The 19,265-nt window shown below is 40.4% G+C and overlaps 1 protein-coding gene across 1 annotated transcript; it reads right to left on the reverse strand.

Annotated features, from left to right (window-relative positions):
- Positions 1–12,044: 12,044 nt before the first annotated feature.
- LOC307201639 (vomeronasal type-2 receptor 26-like) lies at positions 12,045–18,955 on the reverse strand (the record flags this gene model as incomplete). Its single annotated transcript, XM_079950937.1, has 5 exons — positions 18,496–18,955; positions 15,582–16,442; positions 15,176–15,313; positions 14,093–14,320; positions 12,045–12,122 (listed from the first exon to the last, which is right to left on the reverse strand). Exons 1-5 carry the CDS (start codon positions 18,820–18,822, stop codon positions 12,045–12,047), a joined length of 1,632 nt encoding a protein of 543 aa, XP_079807063.1. The 5' UTR covers positions 18,823–18,955.
- Positions 18,956–19,265: the final 310 nt, after the last annotated feature.

A 19,265-nucleotide genomic window follows, 5' to 3' on the forward strand; every position in this document is an offset into this window, starting at 1 on the left:
CTGGAAACCTATGTCCCCACTGTGAAAGGATGTGCAAATCCAGAGGTGGACTCCACAGTCACTTACGGATACACTGTTAAGACTGTATTCATGGAAGACAATCTTACTCAGCTCCGAGTGATTGCCAAAGAGAGAAAAAAGAGTGGTGCTTTGGACATCCAGGGATGATGCAAGGCCATCCTGAGCTGCCGCCAGGTCCTGAACCAAATCAATAGCTTTGCACTATGTGGGTGGCACTAGGGACGCGGGTGGTGCTGTGGGTTAAACCACAGAGCCTAGGGTTTGCTGCTCAGAAGGTCGACAGTTCAAATCCCCGCACCAGGGTGAGTTCGGTCCCTGCTCTTGCCAATCTAGCAGTTCAAAAGCACATCAAAGTGCAAGTAGATAAATAGGTACCGCTCTGGCGGGAAGGTAAACGGCGTTTCTGTGCACTGCTCTGGTTTGCCAGAAGTGGCTTAGTCATGCTGGCCACATGACCCAGAAGCTGTACGCCGGCTCCCTGGGCCAATAAAGCGAGTGCCACAACCTCAGAGTCCATCACAACTGGACCTAATGGTCAGGGATCCCTTTACCTTTACCTATGCTTGATCAGGATTTTAAACCCTGATTAAGCATGTGTTAGGAAGGTCGGAATTAGGGTTTAAAACCTTGATTAAATAAGCAGTTGGGGGCTCCCCCACTCTCCTTGAGACCTGACTAAAGTCTTTTGACAGCACTGCCCTAATATACACTGCATGTTGCCTGTTATAGTTTGTGAATAATGTATGCAACACTTCTTACCCTTCTTGTTTGATATCTTCCCTTCTGTGCATGGGAGGCAATCATAGCAGCAAAATGGCTTTCCTTCCTTTTTAGCCCTTCTATAGCCTACATGGCAATTCTCATTACACACAGAGAGGGGTTGTGCCTGTCCATAAATAAGAGAAGAGAACCGTTTGGAAGTTTTATGTCACTGGGCCATCTGAAAAATTGATATTCAAGAAATAGTTTAATGATAGTGTGACTCAATGGCATTCTTTACAGAGAATGTGTTGTGTTGTGTCCAATGCTTGTCATCCTTAGAGTAGACACATCGAGTTAGTGGACATGACTAACTTAATTTAGTTAATTTTCATGGGTCTACTTTGAGTAGAACTTAACTGGCTACAACCTCCTCCCCCATTTTGCAACTACTACTTCTTCATGATAAAGATGCCGAAAAATATATCGACTGCTTCAAAACTTAATCCAGTTGATTATCAATTTTAAACACATTCTAGTGTTGTTTGACATAATTTTGAAATCTGACAGTGTTATTTCCTATTTTGCTTCTTTTTGTCTTAAAATGTAGCTTTGTTTTCTGCAATGCACATAGAACCTGGATAACTGAGGTTCTACAAGATGGGGAATCAGTAAACATTATCTCTCTCTTTTTTATATATAAAAAAAGCAAATCTGTTTGGCTTCATTGAATATAAGAGAAGTGTGTGGTCTCATCAGACTGTGTACTTAACAGGGTGCCAGCCACAGAAAACATTATCAATTTTTGTTGTTGTTTAGTTGTTTAGTTATGTCCAACTCTTCGTGACCCTATGGACCAGAGGACACCAGGCATTTCTGTCTTCCATTGCCTCCCGCAGTTTGGTCAAACTCATGCTGGTAGCTTTGAGAACACTGTCCAACCATCTCATCCTCTGTCGTCCCCTTCTCCTTGTGCCCTCCAATTTTATGACTGACTTTTTAAAGTCAATTGAAGTTGCATGCGGTGGGGGGGATGTTCTGGACTGGGACTATGACAATTTAATTCTTTCCCCTGGACTGCAGTGGCAATCCAGATCAAGTTCCCACATTGGACATAAAGATGGATTATTGATACTGCAGGAGGGTTTAAAGGATTAGATGACTGAAGGATTAAAGACTCTACCCCCTTATACCATGGTCTAGATCACTATTGTTATACTTCACAATGGGCATCTTTTCTAGTTTAGTCCTCTCTCTCTCACACACAAGGTGCTTTTAGTCCAGTGTCAGTTCTCTTATGCTTCCCAGAAGTTATAGCCAAATGACTCGTTGGGAGAGTCAGAGTCATGATGCTAACTTCCCAGGGGGTGGGTCACTGTTGCTTACCAGGAGGGGGAGGAACATGGAATTTGAGAATGGTGCCTTATACTGAGTCAGATCATTGGTACATCTAGATTGGTACAATTCACTTGGGAAGACAGGCGAACTAGTGCCAGTGTACTGGAAGAAGCAAAGATCACCAGTGTCAAAGCATTGATTCTTCAACATCAGTTTCGTTGGACTGGTCATGTGAGGATGCCTGATTATCATCTTCCAAAGCAACTACTCTATTCTGAACTTAAAAATGGTAAGTGCAAAGCTGATGGTCAACAAAAGAGGTTTAAAGACTCTCTCAAGGAAAATCTTTAAAAATGTAGCATAAACACCAACAACTGGGAAACACTGGCCTGCGAGTGCTCCAACTGGAAAACAGCCTTTACCAAAGGTGTCTTGGGTTTTGAAGATGCTTGAACTCTAGACGAAAGGGAGAAATGTGCTAAGAGGAAGGCATGCTTGTGAAACCCTCACCGTGATCAACTCCCACCTGGAAACCTATGTCCCCACTGTGGAAGGGTGTGAGGATTCAGAATTGGCCTCCACAGTCACTTCTGGACTCACCGTTAAAACTGTGTTTATGGAAGACAATCTTAGTCGGCTACGAGTGATCGCCAAAGAAGAAGAAGATGATGAAGACATCTAGATCTGTATTGTCTGCACTTATGGCAGCAACTTTGCAAAATTTCAGGTAGAGTTCCTTCTGTACCTGACCTGGATATGCTACGGATTGAACCTGGGTCCTTCTGCATGTGTAGCAAATGCTCTACTGCTAAACTACAGTTCACCCCAGACAAAACCGTGGAGTGACGTGAGCAGTGCAAATATAGCAGTGGAGCCAGTGCTTTTGATAATGCAGCTGACCCTGCCTCTCTCCATCCAGATAAGGAACAGCAAACCACCTTCTGAGAAGCTAGGATAGCAGCTTGGTCCCACCTGGAGAGCTGCTTTTGGTTATAGCTCCTTAAATATATTATTTAGATCAGTGCAATAATATCATACCTTCCCTGTCACATCTAGTTTTACCTAGAGGAATGTATTTCAACGTATCACAGTGAATCAATTTTTTAGCATTGAGGAAAAGTTTGGAGACACCCAGAAATTGACCTTACCTGGTTGAACGTGCTGGGCCATACAATGACATAATCATGAATGTTGAACCTGTTGTCTGGGGTAATCTGTGGGTGCATTGTACCAACTTTGACTCTAAGAAATGATTGATTTGGGAATGTGACCCAGTTGATAATATCAAAGCCATCTGCTAGTTCACCATTTTGGTCAAAGGAAAACTCTTCCCCAACACCATTGTTAAATGAGGCACATCTCAGTAAGTGGTGGAGCTAAATTGAAAGACGGAATTCATGAGGATGCATGAACATACATAAATAAACAGTAGGGTGATATGTTTCACACTGAGTAATTGTCCCTTTAAATTTATTCATGGAGAAGAATCTTAGTAAATGTAAAAATAGTCATGTTTGTTTGTTTGTTGCATATATTTTTGATTTCAACCTAGCCAGTCAGTGCAGGACACCCAATGCAGATTACATAATACAAAGTCATAAAACGAACCGACGTAAAATAAATCTATAACAACCACCACCAGAGATGAAAGAATTGCACCCCCAAATAGGAAACCCAGTATGGAACATTTTTTAAAAAAAACCCAAAAAGCACATAAGCATAAGGCATAAAAGAATATTCTAGATGGATCATGCCATACAGTAACAAATCATTCTTCTTCTTCTTAAAATTAAAAGTTTTTCAAATCCTCACTCTCAAAAGAAACCAGGGTAGGGGAAAAACCAAAGAGGTAAGAAAAAATACAATTAAAAAGAAAATAAAGTCATATTTTAAATATTTTAAAACAATTCAGATTTAAAATAATAATAACATCTATTTATAAACAAAACCAGCCACTTATCCTCACAGCTAATAATATCAAGGCTGCTGTGAACAGTAAATTTCAGTCATCAAATGCCTGGGTGAGCAGGATTTTTCTTTTAATTCACCCTGAATGTTAATAATGAGGGAGAGATTACCTGCCACGGCTCTTGATACAGAATCTCCCATTTCTCGTCACCAACCATTGCTCTGTGTTTGGATGAATGGGTGGAATGCAAAGCATGTGCGACTGCATATAGAGCATTGTAGATGCTGTAACTATGGGCAGTCATGCTCATTTCAAAAACAGATCCAGGAAGAGTCTCCAGCTTCTCTTTGCCAGTGCAGGTTTCCCCATGTTCCTCATCTAAATATCTCTGGGGAAAAGAACAGATAAATGCCTCTTCCCAGAAGACCCTGATAAAGCCATCTTCTTTTTCTGTAATGGGGTTTCTCCTCTGAAGAAATTTCTGGAATGCTAGAAGATCCCTTGAGTGAATTGCAAAGGAGAGAGCACCATGTAGTAAATTTATGTCCCGATCCCTTTGGAAAGAGAACGAAGTGAAATCCATCTGGGCTGTCATAATCCAGACTTTTGCCTTGAATTGCACTTGTATGCCCTCGATTTCTGCAAGCGCAGGCATCATTCTCATTGCCATAATGGCATGAACTTCACCATCTACAACCACAACATTTGCAGTGCTCCCCAGAACAACACTGATAACTTCAGAACCCTCATCCACCATCTCAGAGAAGTGAGCAGAAAATGTAAGTTTGGGGAATCTTTCTATAAAGTCAAAGCAGATACCTCTTTCGGCAAACATGGGGAGAACGTTTTGGACAAATCTCTCTGAGCTGTCATCATCTTGCGAAATCAGCCCAATCCACATCCAGCTGAAATGTAGCAGTAACTGGAGAATACCCTGATACTGAAGAGCCACAACAGGAAACATTCGATGGAAGAAGACGTTTTGAGCTTTGTTATTCATCACAGGAGAAGAGCCATAGAGGAGCTTAAGGTGCAGGTTTTTTTGAAAAAAAGGAAGGAAGGAAGGAAGGAAGGGTGTGAAGCAAACACTAAATAAAATTGAATCCAGATTTCAATTAGCTTCGATTCTTGTTAACCAACGGGATTAAACAATTATTTATTATTATTAATAATAATAATAATAATAATAATAATAATAATAATAATAATTTATTTATACCCCGCCCATCTGGCTGGGTTTCCCCAGCCACTCTGGGTGGCTTCCAACAAAACACTAAAATAAAATAACCTATTAAACATTAAAAGCTTCCCTAAAAAGGGCTGCCTTTAGAGGTCTTCTAAAAGTTTGGTAGTTATTTTTCTCTTTGACATCTGGTGGGAGGGCCTTCCACAGGGCGGGTGCCACTACTGAGAAGGCCCTCTGCCTGGTTCCCTGTAACTTGGCTTCTCGCAGAGAGGGAACCACCAGAAGGCCCTCGGTGCTGGACCTCAGTGTCCGGGCAGAACGATGGAAGTGGAGATGCTCCTTCAGGTATACTGGACCAAGGCCGTTTAGGGCTTTAAAGGTCAGCACCAACACTTTGAATTTTGCTCAGAAACGTACTGGGAGCCAGTGTAGGTCTTTCAAGACCGGTGTTATATGGTCTTGGCATTTTTTAAAAATATTACACATATGAAAGGCATACAGTTATATCCTCAGAACCTAATGATACACGTCTCCTGATTTTAGCTTACTTGTCCCCTATAGTCATCTCCTGATGACCTTATCCAGGTGTCCTGGAGGTTTAGAGGGTGCTGACAAGAGAAAGGTTGTTTTGGTTGTAGTCCCTTTTCCATAGAGATGCCTACCTGGCACCAACATTAGGATCTTTTTGGTCTCAATTTAATGCATTTGTCTTCTCCAAGACATTTGAGGAAATATAGTTCTCTTGCTTACTGTTGTTTCTGTATTACATATAGTCAGGGGATCTTTCTTTCTTTCTTTCTTTCTTTCTTTCTTTCTTTCTTTCTTTCTTTCTTTCTTTCTGTTAAACTTAATAGTTTCTTAATTGAACTGTGCTTGAAAGTAACTTAAATACATTTCGTATTAGGCAGCAATAGATTTAAATTTAAAATTGGCACCAGGTTCAGCATTTTCCCATGTGGCATTGAGTAGGTGAATTTAAATTTAGGAAGGGCTGAGAAGGAAAAGTTGCAACTTCATTTCAAGACTGGCATATTTTAGTTTATGGAATCTTTGAATAATCTATATTAATTTAAAGTGTAAAACCCAACGAAAGATTTCTCCTCTTTTTAAATGCCAAAATACAGACCAGGAGACCTTTTAAGGATATTTGGAGCTAGGAATGTACATCGGCTTTGTTGATATCCCAACTTGTGGGATGAAATAGGGTGATTCAGGGATGGTTGCCACACTGCACCTATTACTATGAAACCGGGCAGGCTCTATCTCCTCTGAATGGCCACTCTGACACTGCATCAAATTCTGGCAGAAAAATTAAAAGCCACAGACTTTTCATTTGTTCTTAAAAAATATATGATTTAAAGGTGTCCTGCATCACCTCAGCTTCATCTCAGATTTCCCTGCCTATAATGTGTCAGGCTTAATCCACTCTAAAAGGGCTCCTGTACATGCAAATTTCATCCACTTTCACCAAAAGTGGAAAACAATTTTTTTTTTAGCCATTTTTACATTCCCTGTTATAATTAATAGAATAACTACAGCTTTACTTTACAGAGAGCAACTCGGAAATGAGAGCATAGAGTGACTCAGAAATAGATCAGCTTTAAAAAATAAAATAAAATGTGCAGATACAAGGCAATTTTTTGGTCTGTGCAAAGACCTATATGGAACTGCGGCTACAAAGATCTAGTTACAGGTAGGTAGCTGTGTTGGTTTTCTGTAGTCAAAACAAAATAAAAAAATTCCTTCCACTAGCACCTTAGAGATCAAATTTGTGGCTACAAAGAAAACGTGTCAGGCTGGATAAAAAAATGAAGTGACATTTTAGTGTATTGTGTTCAGGGAGATTGATTTATTTTCATTTTATGAAATGAATTTTGGATCACACATGTGTTCAAACACCACCTTGAAGCCAAAAGATACAAAGTCCAGGAGAACAATAATCCATGCTCCATGCATGCATCTTACTTGTGGCATCTTGTATATGCACAGTATATTTGTCATGTGGAAAGAGAATTCATAGTTAGGTCCCCCAATGACTGCTACTGGAATGTTCTCAACATCACACTTGTAATTCGGGATGAATCTGCCCCTTCTAGAGAGTAGTTCCAATGAGGCTTGATAGGTCCGGCATGCTCTGAAATGGCTATTATAGATGTGGAATCCCAATGTGGCATTAGGTAAGATTTGGGGATTTTCGTTTATCTCCTTTATAGCAAATACCAAGGCCAGGATGTGTTGATAGAGCTGTGTCATTAGCCTGCAATGGGAGCTATAAACTGCATCAAAGGACATCTTCTACAGATCAGGATATCTATATTTCTATATCTATGTATTAAATTGTGCAAAAATAGATCATATGGCCACTGCCCAGGGAAGTTTGTGGAAACGAAAGAATACACACCTAGACTACCCTGCAAAAGCAGTGCTGAGATATCAGATCTGCCAGGGCGTTTTTTCAGCCGAAACTCACCAGAACTCAGTTCCGGCACCTCTTAGGTGGGTGCCATTGCCATTATACGAGAACAAGGGAGTGTTCATGGTGAGTTCCAGCACCCCTTTTTTCTAGAAAAAAATAGCACTGATATCTGCCCCAAAACGTATGAGAGAGGACGCTGGGGAGGAGGTCAAAGGGGAATATATTCCTTACATGTATATGATATGGTTAAAGAAACACAAAACTGCTTACATACATAAAGTCAGCATCAGAGATGTCTTGGGATGGATGCATATCGAAGTTTATGGTATTTGGAAATATATAGATCTGTGACATAATGGCAGCAATTATATAGTCTCCAGACTGATAATATTGGTGAAGAATTGGAAGGGGGTCCCTGAGTGAACACTGAACAATAGAAACCTTGCATGACAGCTGGGGCAGCAACACTAACACCAGCACCATAGATAATACCATCTTGCAAGCAAATCATAGCACACAACAGTTCATCTTTCAAGCACCATCATTCAAGCTTTGCTTAGCTGATGCAAATCTGGAACAGTGCATTGCAAAGAATCAGTGATCAGACTGACAGAGCTCTCTGTTCCTATAGGACCAGTTCTGAATGGCTCAAGGGTTATTAATAACATGATTCATAGTTTTGCATATGGCCACTAGAACTCCTTAGGGGTGGGGCAAAGAAATATAATGACTAATTTGATAATTATACGAGAGGTAATCTCCTGTTGTGGCTTGCAGATTCTCTGGAATACTGCAAAAGAAAACAAGTTTATCACATCTCAGCCAAAGTCTTTTCTTGTCCTACTCAGATGAAGAGCAAGAATGTGAAATCTCTTAGAGGAAAGATCAAAGTATACGTAATATCATGAATATTTATTTCTACATAGCATTGTTTGTATAATAATCTGGAATGGGAAGAAGAATGTGGCTGAAAGGAACTCAGAAAGCCACATTAATGTCTCACAACAAATGAAACTGATCTGTAGAAAACACAACTTGAAAAAAGAGACAGTGCATGTATTTTTGTAAACTAAGAAATCTTTAATAAATAATAAAAAAGAAATCTCCGAAGGAACCCAGATGGAAAACTTCATTGGTCACCGATTTTACATAAATGGAACTATTGAAAAGGGAGGTGGGGGAGAGACTATTCATGATTGCTTTCCTGGTAAAGTACAGTGGTATCTCTAGTTATGAACTTAATTCGTTCTGGAGGTCCATTCTTAACCTGAAGCTGTTCTTAACTAGAGGCATGCTTTCACTAAGGGGGCCTCTTGCTGCTGCTGTGTCGCCAGCCCCTGATTTCTGTTCTCATCCTGGGGCAAAGTTCTCAACTCGAGGTAACTCTTCCAGGTTAGCAGAGTTTGTAACCTGAAGCATTTGTAACTTGAGGTACCACTGTACAAGCCTTCCCTCTTTCCAAATTTTCAAAAAATTATCTCCCGGTTTCACTTTTCACTTCTCCCCTCTGATAATGGTTGGAAGCTGCCCAGTTGCTGTTCCAATCCTAGTGGATGAGGTGATATCACGGAAGGTTATAGAACTTCAGCAGTTCAAGAGGCATTGTCTTCAAAAAGCCTCAAAGAAAAAAATGGACAGTTCTAACTGTGTTCAAAACAATCTAACAGTGATGAGGTCTTATGAATGAAACCTATGAAACTGTTGGTGGGTGCTCCATCCGGGATCCCTCATTTGATAGGGGAATAGAGATAGGAATAGAGCCTGCATGATCTATAACAGAGAGTGCTGCATTGTATGTGCTGCTGCGAATCCAAACCATGTCTACTTAGAAATAAGTGCTACTGAATTACGTAGGGGTGACTCCCAGGTATGTGTGGTTAGTATTGTATCATATTTTTAGTAGTAGTAGTAGTAGTAGTAGTAGTAGTAGTAGTAATAGTTGGCACTTTGCTGATTAACTTGGGTTTCAATGAAATAATACATCATTTGGGGGTAACACAACTGATTCATGGAAGTATCAAGAGCACCATTGGCTAGATTAGTTCCAGTTGTGGAGGCATGATGTTGACAAGGTGCTTCAATTGAACAAGAATGACCTTCCACATATGCATTTGAACCTTGTCCCTTTGAAGGTCAGAACCAGCACCTTCATTTTAGGCAGGAAATAAATTAAGGAAGGGGAACGAATGTATACAGTTTACTTTTTGCCCCTGGTTAGCTGAGATACTTGTTTTCTGATTAACAGGGCCACAAAGGACTCCCTCCCTCCAAACCTGTCAAGCTTCAGGGAATCCAATCCTTCCCATGGTGGCAGCCAAGAAGCAGATAAACAAGAAGAGCTCTTAACAAGTCTTTTATTCAATATTCACAGCGGAAGGCTTAGTAAAGGTGCCTCTATTTCAGTAATGGTGTTGCTCTGAGTGAAGTCCCACACCCTCCTTCTCTCGTATTATATGTCATCCCTGTGCTTTCTGCCTCTGAGCTTTCTGTTCTCCTACTCTCAATGCCTGCTGGGTCCTGGGGGGTGGGGTGGGTCAGGAATGCTTTCTAAAGACAGTGAATCTGTCAGCTGTCTCTCCACTGGTGCTTCTGCTTCCTCCTGCTGCTCTCCCAATATTTCCCAGCTTCTCCCCTCTGCGGCCTCTGAACTATGACCTTCTGCAGACTACTGTTGTAAATCTATACTGTCCTCCTCTTCTCAGGAAGATTCAGGAGGAGGGGGGGATGGTCTCCACCATTCCTCTTCAGTCTAGTCTCTGACAAAACCTCAACTAGTTATTGAATTGGTTTCCCCGGAAATGGCATTGGGCAAGATAAGCATAAAAGTGGGGCTATAAGGGGATTGGGATGGAGGGCTAGCTATAGCACACCAAAACTCAGGTTAGGGCTTAGCCTGACTGAAAGCTTGTTTCCCTGCAAATTCCATCCAATTATGCAGAAATGAATTTTTATTTTTATTTTTAGATTTCCCCATTACAGTCAATGTGGCCAAAGAAATGAGATTTGGCCCCGATTAATGAATCAAATAAAATTGCCCAGGCAGACACATTCTCTGGTGCAGTGAAAGTGGTGAAAATAAGACAGATACTGGGGTTGGATGAAATCAGTCCAACTCTTTATTGACTACTGTGAAAGGTGGGGTTGGCATGGTGCTGGCACTAGGATCAAGCTCCTCATTCCACTAGCCCATGCTAGTGGGGAATTGCTGCAAATGCTTTCTGAGATTTTATTATTTAAAACATCCTGGAATTTTTCAAGCACAGGTGACCTTCTGATTGACCATTCATTGCTCAATGTTTTGAGTGATAGATAGGGTGGAGGATTCCAGCAGCAACAGCGACCTCATCTATGAACTAATGGATTAACAGTCTCCGAAATAAGAAATTGACCCTTTTGGTCATTCTCAAAATAATCTGGAAGTGACCATAGCATAAGAGGACTAAACACATCTTGGCAACCACCAGACCAGAAGTCGTATGACACTGTTTCCCTTAATCAGAGTACTTTGTGGGCAGACCAGCTACATAGGCTGCTGTATTGGCTTTGGGGGACAGTTTTGTTGGGTTCAGGCATTCTGAGAAGAAGATGAAATGAATACAAGGAGATTTAATCCAGCTATGATTTGCTACATCAAATAGACTTGTTCATGCTTTAATTCTTTCTTATAATAAGCTGTCCCCTGCTGTTTAACTCTGGCCTCACCAAAATGATATAACATTTGGGGAAGAAGATGCAGCCCAGTAACCCAAAACTAGAGGCCAAAATAGAAAAGATCTCCACAGCCACCATGTACTTTCCTTTGGTACTTAAGTAGGTTGGAACAAAGGACAGCCATACACTACAAAAGACCAACATGCTGAAGGTGATAAACTTGGCTTCATTAAAACTGTCTGGTAACTTTCTAGCTAGGAAAGCCACAGTGAAACTGACAAGGGCCAGCATTCCCATGAAGCCTAGGACACAGTAGAACATGGTGACTGATCCTTCACTACATTGAAGTACAATTTCTTTAGTCACCGAGTGCTTGTCTAAACCAGGGAGTGGGGGAGCAACTATCAGCCAGGCACTACACATCATCACTTGAATGAGGAAGCTGAAAAGAACAATGGAGATGGCCAGATTTCCCCCCACCCATCTCCTCATTCTGGAGCCTGGCTTGGTAGCCATGAAAGCTAGAACCACTATAGTTGTTTTTGCTAAGATACAAGACACTGCTACTGAGAAGATCACTGCAAAAGCAGTTTGTCGAAGGAGACAGGTTATTTTTGTGGGCTGGCCAATGAATAGCAAAGGACAGAGGAAGGAGAGAATGAGGGCTATAAGGAGAACGTAGGTGAGGGTCCGATTGTTGGCTTTGACTATGGGAGTCTCTTTGTGCTTGATGAAGATCCTAAGCACCAAAGCTGTAATGAAAGTCCATAATAGAGCAAAAGTGACCAAACTGATCCCCAGAGGTTCACCGTAAGACAGGAAGCTTATATCTTTTGGAAGACATATATCCTGGCCAACGTTTGGGTACTGATCTTCGGGACATTGAACACAGTCATCCATGTCTGGGAAAAGAAATAAAGAAAACATATTAATTGTACACTCTTAAGTGTTAGTGGTGGTAGGAGGGAAGGTTTCCCCAGTCCTTTTGCTTTATATTCTACTTTTCTACTTGACTCATCAAAGTGTCTGTTGGCCCACACAGACTAGGCCCCACTGCCCCCACCCTGCATCCCCCACACCTGACCATTCCTGACTCAATGTCTTATCTGTGGAAATAATGGAAATGACTGTGTGCTTTGTAGACTATTTCAGCAGTTGGAATCAAATTAAATCTTAGCAGACTAGAATTGGTGGTTCCACACTTTCTGAATCTGCAGCTGTTACTCAGCTCATTTTAATGGTGAATCTATGCGAATGGTAAAGGTGATCAGCTGTGGAATGGAATAGAAGAAAGATTTTGACAAGAAAGTTCTGGCTCATGGTTTAAGCAGAAGATAGAAAGGCTCTGTTTCCTGGGCCTGGTGCTTGGTGCTTTAGCTGAGATGAGAACGTGTACAGATAAAAAGAATTCAAGACTCATTAGCAGCTCTGAGTGACTTTCTTGTATCTCCCGTATACCCTAGGAGACTTGGGATCACATTAACCCCCAAAACAATGGAAAACATTTTCTATGGGTGCTTAACCCATAATTTATTACTACAGAACTAATGTTGTTGACTTCTTTTTGTTATTAAAATGTCCACACTTTAATAAGCTGAAATATAATCATTGTTCTGCTGATGTTTTAAAATACACTTTCCCAAACACATTTTAATCTCACTGCCCCTGGTTGGTCACTACCATCTCACCCATTCGGGAAAATTAAGAAACTCATTTTCAACAGCCTCACCATGTAGCTAATAACAGTACTTTCACAAAAAATCTAGGTCTGGTGACCATTTCCTGTGGGTAAAGATAGCCACATTGTTAACTTGTCTTTTCTTCCTAGATATTACACAGTGCCACTTAACATTACTTCCCTTCTCTCCACTGAGGCTGTAGTATTTGTTTCAGTCAATTGCCAATGGATCAGATTTAGATGAAGATCCATTGTTTACGTGAATTCCTATGTATTCTAATGTATCTCTCAAAACATAACTAAATAGTGATACAGCAGTGTATAAAAAACAGGTTTGTAATTAAATTATAATATATTTCTAATCAAGTGAATTGGGGCAATGTTTTGAACATCAAGGAAATCAATGTAAAAAAACAGACACATTGATATACATAACCATATCAAAATCAACTATGAAATAGGTGGCATACATACGTCAATATATAACATGTTTTAACCTTTCTTACCTTTCTGGTTGGAAATCTTTCCTTCTGTACATGGGAAGCAATCATAGCAACAAAATGGCTTCCCTTCCTTCTTTGTCCGACTATAACCTGAACGGCAATGATCATTACATATAGAAATGGGCTGGGTCTGTTAAAAAATGGCAGAATATAATGTTTTAGGTAATATCATGAACGCTAGAGAGTATTGCAAATGCAGTGGGCTTTTAGATCCTCCACCATAACACACACACACACACACACACACACACATATATGTGTGTGTGTGTGTGTGTGTATCAATCACATCAGTTCTTGAACCAGATGGTGGTAATGGTTGATGTGGAGATATAATGGTACTTGTCCTGCCATCACTGGCATTGCTGAGTAGGTTTCACAAATGAAAAATGGGTTTTAGCCAACCAACCAACCAACCAACCCCCAAATAACAGTGAAAGAAGATGCCTAATATAATGGTAAAGGAGTTTCAGAGTGCTACCACTCTGAATGAATGATTTCTTGAAAGTGCAGAATGAACATTATGTGGCACATTAGTATGTAACTACAACATGAATGTTCAGATTGAAAGCTGTAGTTTGAATAGGGCTCACTATATTTACAGAATATTGAGAAACAGCCACATAGGGAACTATCTTCTTCCTGTTCATTGGTCAAGTGATGTAATGAATCCTGAATAATGCAGAGAACCCACCTGGTTAAATTGGTTGGGCCATACAATGGCATCCTCATGAATGGTGAATGATTTCTCCTGGGTACCCAGGGGGTCTATCTTCCCAATTTTGACTCTAAGAAAGGACTGATTTGGAAATGTGAGCCAGTTTATAATGTCAAAGCCAGCAATTAATTCACCATTTGGGTCAAAATGCACCTTTTCTCCTGCACTGTTGTTAAATGAAATACTTCTGAGAATGTGATGGAGCTAAATAATGAAAATAAGAAGGAAGATACATATAAAAGTTCAAACTATGCTATCATACAATGTGGTGAAAATATATGCAACAGGAAGGTTTGGGATTACGATCTCTTGAAAGCTTTGTGCAAGCTAATGTTAGAAGCAGGAAAAGGTCACATAAAATCCTACATCATGGAATATTGGCCACAACTGCACCACTACTTTAACTTCCACTGTTTTGGCTTACACTAAAGAACCTTGCACATTGTAGGCTTATTAAGAGAGCTTTAGGTCTTTCTATCAAAATACCTCTACTACCTTTAGACTGCAGTGTCCATGATTTAAGTCTGTGGTATGGATGCAACTATTATGAGGTGGGATATCATGGCTGGCAATGCTACTGATGGCAGTCCTGTTGCTGTTTCTAGTATGGGCAAAAATTGCAAGAAAATGAGGAGTTATACCCTCCTCTGCTTTTTCCATTAAGGCAGCTGAGGAAGGGCTTTGGTTTAGCGGTAGAGTACAGCGCGGGTGGCACTGTGGGTAAAACCTCAGTGCCTAGGACTTGCTGATCGTAAGGTCGGCGGTTCGAATCCCCACGGCGGGGTGAGCTCCCATCGTTTGGTCCCAGCTCCTGCCCACCTAGCAGTTCAAAAGCACCCCTAAGTGCAAGTAGATAAATAGGTACCGCTTTATAGTGGGAAGGTAAATGGCGTTTCTGTGTGCGGCACTGGTGCTGGCTCGCCAGTTGCAGCTTCGTCACGCTGGCCATGTGACCCGGAAGTGTCTTCGGATGGCGCCGGCTCCCGGCCTCTTGAGTGAGATGAGCGCGCAACCCTAGAGTCGGTCACGACTGGCCCGTACGGGCAGGGGTACCTTTACCTTTTCATGCTTGAATGCAGAAGGTTCCAGGTTCAATTCCAGGCATCTCCAAGTAGGCCTGGGAAAGGTTTTTGCCTGAAATCCTGGGGAGTTTCTGTCAGTCAGTGTAGATAATACTGATCTACATGGACCAGTGGTCTGTACATTCTATGCAATGACAGAAATGCTTAAGAAATTTTTGATATCCTAACCCCAATGTGGTTATTTGTTTTTTAAAACAAAATCTTTTTTTTTTACTCACTCTACGCTATTAAATCCCAGAGTGAATTGCAATACACAATCAGACCTAAATTATATAGATGAATAAAACAATAAAAGTCCAACAACTTGTTAATCCCAGAGAAGGTTGAGAGAGCTTGCCCATTTCCCCACCCCCAAATATATGGAAGTATCTTCAGGATATTACCTGCCATGGCTGTTGATTTGCAAGCTCCCATCTTACTTCCACTGCCATTCCCCTGTTCTTGAATTGGGATGAATGTCTGGTGTGCAAAGCATGTGCCACAGCATAGACTGCATTGTAGATGTTGTAGCTATGGGCAGTCATTCTCATTTCAAAAACAGACACGGGGAGTGTCTCCATCTTCTCCTCCGCAGTGCAAATTTGCCTACCTATATTATCTGAAACAGAACTGGAGAATGAACAGTTAAATGACTCTTCCCAGAAGTCCTTGATAAAACCATCTTCTTTTTCTGTGGTTGGGTTCTTGATCTGAAGGAACTTCTGGAAAGCTAACAGATTCACTGAGTGAATAGCAAGGGAAAGAGAACCATGAAGGAAACTTATGTCCCAATTTCTTTGGAATGGAAATGATGTGATATCCATCTGGGCTGTCAGGAACCAGACTTTACCCTTGGTTCTTATTGGTATATGCTCAAAGTTTACAACCTGGGGCATCATTTTCATTACCATCATCGTCTGAATTTCTCCATGTACAACCACAACATTCGTAGTGCTCTCCATAATAACACTGACACCGTGAAAGCCCTCCCCCACCATGTCTGTGACACCACTGGAAGATGTTAGCTTAGGTAAAGTTTCTATGAAGTCAAAGCAGATGCCACTCTGGGAAAACAGTGGAAGTACATTCTCTATAAAACCTTCTGTGTTTTCATCAGCCTCAGAAACCACTCCAATCCACGTCCACTGGAAATGCAGCAGTAACTTGATGATTCCTCTATATTGATGGTCCCCATTTGGAAACATCTGGTGGAAGAAAACTCCTTGAGATTGTTTATTCATGACTGGTGAAGAACCATATATGACCTAAAGGTTTTAAAAAAGAAGTGAGAGAGGGAAAGTTATTATCAATATAAAACATTTGCTTGTGTGTATTTGTGTTATCTGTGAATTTTTAGTGAGAGGCTTGCCATATTGTGGTGATTATACTCAAACATCATCAGAAACCCAATCCATCCTTCAATGTTTATATTAGGAGGCATTAATGTGAATGAAGGCCAATCGCTTCTATCAGTGGGAGGCAATATAACATAAACCTATGGCTGAACCACTACCATAATACTGCAGAGATGAGTAGATTCAATCCTGTAGGATACTTTTTTGCCAGTACATTCCCTGGAGGGAACATATTTTATTTGAGTTGTGATTTCTAAGTAATATTTACATTTGCTTTCCAAACAACAAAACTGACCTCAAAACTGCTCACAATAATGACAGCATTATTTTTTTTTTTTAAAAAAATATTGCAATCACTATTTCAGTGCAAACTCAAGTGATTGAAAATCTCAGAACTAGTTGCTTAGCAGACCCCTGAACTCTGCAGGAGTGAATTCTCCTGTGATGAGTAGATGATACCATGATACCATCATGCTAGTCTCCCTATACTGTTCATTTCTGACAGGGACCATGCTGGTTAAGTAGATCCTACTGTAGCACCCTGCTTGTGGTTAACGCTTAGCTGGAATGAAATATTCAACGCAGCAATAGAGAAATTAAAATAATAATTTATTTGTCAGACAAATAAATATGAGGCACAGTGGTATATGGTTACCAAGCTCTGGCCTGGCCTCTTGCCATTCTGGCCAGCACTTATATTTCCTTAATCCAGCCCCCTTGCTCCTCCTGTGGCTGCCTCTGTCCAATCAGCCTGGTTGAAATTCCTATTGGCTGTTTGCTAGAACCAATCACAAAAGATACACCCATTTCCTCTTGCCTTTTATGGAAATCAAAAAGCTATATATTCTTCTATCAATAAATGACAAATAAGTAGTAATATATCTTACATGTGTCTCAACAAGGAATCTTAATTACCAGCTCACCTCTTGCCCTCCTTGCCCTATTGCCTTCCAAAACAGATGATTAATCTTGAATTTTTATCTTAAACATATGTCAAGGATTTTGAGTTCACATCAACATTGAGAGATCTCCTTCATCTGAAGGTTTCTAAACAAAAGGCCTGACAACCATATATCAGGAGTGCTCGATGGCGTCTCCTGTCTGGCAAGGGGGGGGGCTGGTGGCTGACTTAATTTCAGGATAGTTACAACTCTTACAACTATATGAAATAAGAATCTAGCATTTCTTAAATCCTTTGCATAATTATATTTAAACTAATATATTTAATACATAAATAACCTTTTAAAAGGAAAAGAAATCTTAAAAGGATCTTAGTTTAAGAAAGAAACAGCTTTAGAAAAGACTTCCCAAAAATGCTCTGTTTCTGCCAGCCAGACCAGTTGCTTTTTCACTGCTCTTGACCTTTTTAACCTTAGGAAGAAGATATGGCTCATTTTACTATTTATCCACCCTTAATTTGTAGGGTCAGTGTAACCTTGGCTGTCAGCCTGTAATTCCCTTTTTACGACTTTGAGAATTGTTTTCTACTATAAATCAGGGGGCCCCTTTGTCTAGGAGAAAAACATTCTGCCAAGGTTCTTAGGCAGCTGGTCTTCTGCCTGGCATAAAACATTTATGAATTTGAACTCATTTTTAAAATACAAGCCCTGATTAAACATATAAGCTTTAATAAAAATTCAGGCTTATGATTAGATGCCTCACTACAGACTGCAGGATTAAATTTCTCCTAAAATACAAAACCTGGATGTAAATTTTACCTAACATGCACATTTCTGCAAAGCAATTTCATGAATACAATGCATTTGAAGGATATTTTTACAAATGTGAATTTTTTAATGCACACTTTACCTTAATCTGTGCTTTTTTGGACACATTATTTGACCGGAGAACTGCTTTGCAAAATCAAGAGAAGTGGGAATTTCAAAGAATGGCTGCATTGCATGTATTGCTTCTGAAAGCATGAATTCAGTGAAATTCAGGTGTGAATGTATTTAGATCTTACTTGCGGTATCTTGTAGGTAGACAGGATGGGTGTCATGTGAAGACAGACATTAGAGTTAGGTCCCCCAATGACTGCTATTGGAGTGCTCTCAGCATCACATTTATAGTTAGGGATGGCCTTGGCCCTTCTTGAGAGAAGCTCCATTGAGGCTTCATAGGTCCAGCTTGCACTGAAATGGCTGTTATAAATGTGGAAGCCCAGGGTGACATTGGGCAAGATCTGGGGAGTTTCATTGATCTCCTTTACAGCAAATGCCAAGGCCAGGATGTGCTGGTAGAGGTGAGTCAGCACCCTGTATTGAGAGTTACATGCTGCATCAAGGTTCATCTGCTTCAGATCGTAACATTGATTACTTTTCAGTTCAGTATCCAGTTCAGATATTGTACAAAAACAGGTTGTAATCTAACATTTCACAGGCGTGTAAAAGTAAACTGGCTCATGAATCTATGATGTCTCTTAAAACCATCTCAATTAGAGAGTCTCTTAGTATATCTATAGAAGACATAATTCAATAAGGTGTTTTTATTTATTCTGGCCTCTAGGGAATCTGGATGAGGTGTTTTGTTTGTTTAATATCTGCCTGTCAAAAGTTACTTGTAGTTTGCATGTTCTTCATTCACACAGAATACACAGCCTAATAAGCAAATACCAATGTAGCATTTTTGTTTGGGTTTTTCTAAGAATGGGTTAAAAATTATGTAGGCTCGCAGCAGCCACTATGGAGAAATTATCTTCATGCTCTAGTTTTAAGTATACCCTGTGGGTGTGTT

This window comes from Podarcis cretensis (genome assembly GCF_951804945.1).
Source record: "Podarcis cretensis genome assembly, chromosome: 13".
Classification (NCBI taxonomy): domain Eukaryota; kingdom Metazoa; phylum Chordata; class Lepidosauria; order Squamata; family Lacertidae; genus Podarcis; species Podarcis cretensis.